General features: G+C 60.8%; 2 protein-coding genes across 2 annotated transcripts; both read right to left on the bottom strand.

The window, feature by feature from the left end:
• Positions 1–497: 497 nt before the first annotated feature.
• On the bottom strand, positions 498–1,022 carry DQ04_05391000 (hypothetical protein; the record flags this gene model as incomplete). The annotated part of the gene is made up of 1 exon (XM_009314158.1): positions 498–1,022. One exon carries the CDS (start codon positions 1,020–1,022, stop codon positions 498–500), a length of 525 nt encoding a protein of 174 aa, XP_009312433.1.
• Positions 1,023–1,101: 79 nt separating this feature from the next.
• DQ04_05391010 (hypothetical protein) lies at positions 1,102–2,004 on the bottom strand (the record flags this gene model as incomplete). The annotated part of the gene is made up of 1 exon (XM_009314159.1): positions 1,102–2,004. One exon carries the CDS (start codon positions 2,002–2,004, stop codon positions 1,102–1,104), a length of 903 nt encoding a protein of 300 aa, XP_009312434.1.
• Between the last annotated feature and the right edge of the window lie 83 nt (positions 2,005–2,087).

Genomic DNA, 2,087 nt, shown 5'->3' on the forward strand with positions numbered 1-2,087 from the left:
CACGACGCCGTCGGCGCCGCCCGTCAAGACGTGATCGCCGTCAACACTCACGCGCGTCGCGCCGGCGGAGTGGGCCTGCCGCTGCGGAAGCATCGTTCAAGTCGCGCTGCTGCCGTGCGTCGCGGAGAGACAGAGAGAGGAGGAGAGAGTGGCTTGGCACAGGGAGACACATACGAGCGTCGGTGCAACTTGAAGCATCCACGATGCCCCGCACACAACGGCAAAGACTGCAGCGAGCAACAGAAAAAAAAAAGACAGCCAAGCACGCGGACTCACACACAGACACACAGAGAGAGGGGAGGAGAGCATCAAGGATACGCAACAAGAAGAGATTCGCATGCCTAGAACGTGCTGGAAAGGTTGAAAAAAAGGCAGCAAACACGCAAGTCAATGTCAGGCACAACAGCTCCTCTTCTCTGTGCCCTTTCTTCGTTTACTTGCTTCACCTGTTGACGATGAGCCTGCGGCGGCAGAGTCCGCAACAGCTCGAGGGACGTCTATGAAGCGCACGCGACGGATGTCGGGGGACGAGAGAGACAGGGGATCCATCTTGAGCACAGCAGCAACGAGGAACTCAACTGCCGCCTCCAACCCGATGCCCCGTCTTGGCTGAGGTGAAGAAGTGCCCGACGAAGCGGTACAAGTTGCAGAAGTCCTGCACCTCCCACTGGTGACGTAAGCGCTGCCCGCACTGGCAGCACCGCCATCGTTGTCGGGTAGGCATATTTGCCTGTCAGAGTGTCGTTGTTCGCGTGCAACGACGCGCGGCCTGAGGAGGAAGAGACCCGGCCACTGCCGCTGGTGTTGTGGCTGTTGTCGCTGCAGCAGCAGCAGCAACAGCAGCAGTCGTACTTGGTGCCCACGAGGATAGCCGGAATGGGCAGCGTGGTGTCACCAAACGTCGCCTTCGCGTCAATGTCCGCCTTCCACCCGGCCGCCTTCTCGAGTGAGACGCGATCCCCCGCGTTGTACACGACGATGGCGCCACGGCTCTGGTGATAGTGGCTTCGCGTTGCCGCCATAGAGTACTCCTGGCCCCACACATCCCAGAACTGCAGGCGCAGCAACAAGGCACCGACCCGCACGCGTTTCTCCGAGAACTCAACGCCCAGCGTGGCGCGTGTGTTGGCAACAAAGCTGCCGTGCACGAGGCGATGAATTAAACACGTCTTGCTGCATCCTGGTTGCCCGACCACGACGACCCTTCACAGCTGCTGCTGCTGTTTCAGCCCCACATTGTCGTTCTTGATGTTGCTTCTGCTGCGGCGGCTGCAGCGGGGTGACGACGGAGCGCCGCCGCGTGCAACCATCGTGGTGGTGGTGACGCGACGCGGCGGAGCCCCAGTCACGGGCGGCACCGTTGTTAAGCACAACGCCCCGCTGCGACGCATGTGAGAGAGCATCACTGCCTCTGCACGTCTCCGAGCAGCTGCCGCCATCAATGGAGGGCACTTCCGACACCATCACGTGCGGCTTCATTCCAAGCGGAGACGTGTCCCCAGCGCCATCAGAGGCAGCAAATTGAGTAGCAGCGGCATTGGTGATGGCATCAGTAGTCGCGGCAATAGTCGCGACGGCGCCAGAGTCCGTCGAGGTGTTAGTAGGCCGTAGCAACAGTCGCTGCAGCTTCGAACGGTGTCCGGGCCTTGGAATGAGGTAGCGGAAGAGTTCGTCACTCGTGCTGCTGTGCACAAGAAGGCAGAGATCGGCGAGATCCTCGTATCCCTCCGCCCAGAGCACGTACCTGTACTGCGAGAGTGCGTGTGCATCAAGGAGCACATCCACCTCTGTCCTTTCCGCAGGAGCTTCCTCTGCATGGCTGTTGCCCCGGCCCAGCACGAGGGTTGTCACGGAGCTGTCCGCAGGTGCAACAGCAGCCGCGTCGTTCGCTGCGACTGCGGTCTGCAGCTCCGCAGATTCCGTGGGGCCTCCCACCTCAGACATCACCGCCATCACGGCCGCATCGCCCACATGTGCGGGCATGGATGCCGCTGCAGCGTCCATGCGTCCTGAAGCAAATCAAGCACGTCTCTTTCTTTGTGTCTTTGGATTTCTCGTTTGTATCTCTCACTATGCGAAGGGGCCGT

The sequence above is a fragment of the Trypanosoma grayi genome, assembly GCF_000691245.1.
Source record: "Trypanosoma grayi strain ANR4 Tgr_539_V1, whole genome shotgun sequence".
Taxonomy (NCBI): Eukaryota; Euglenozoa; class Kinetoplastea; order Trypanosomatida; family Trypanosomatidae; genus Trypanosoma; species Trypanosoma grayi.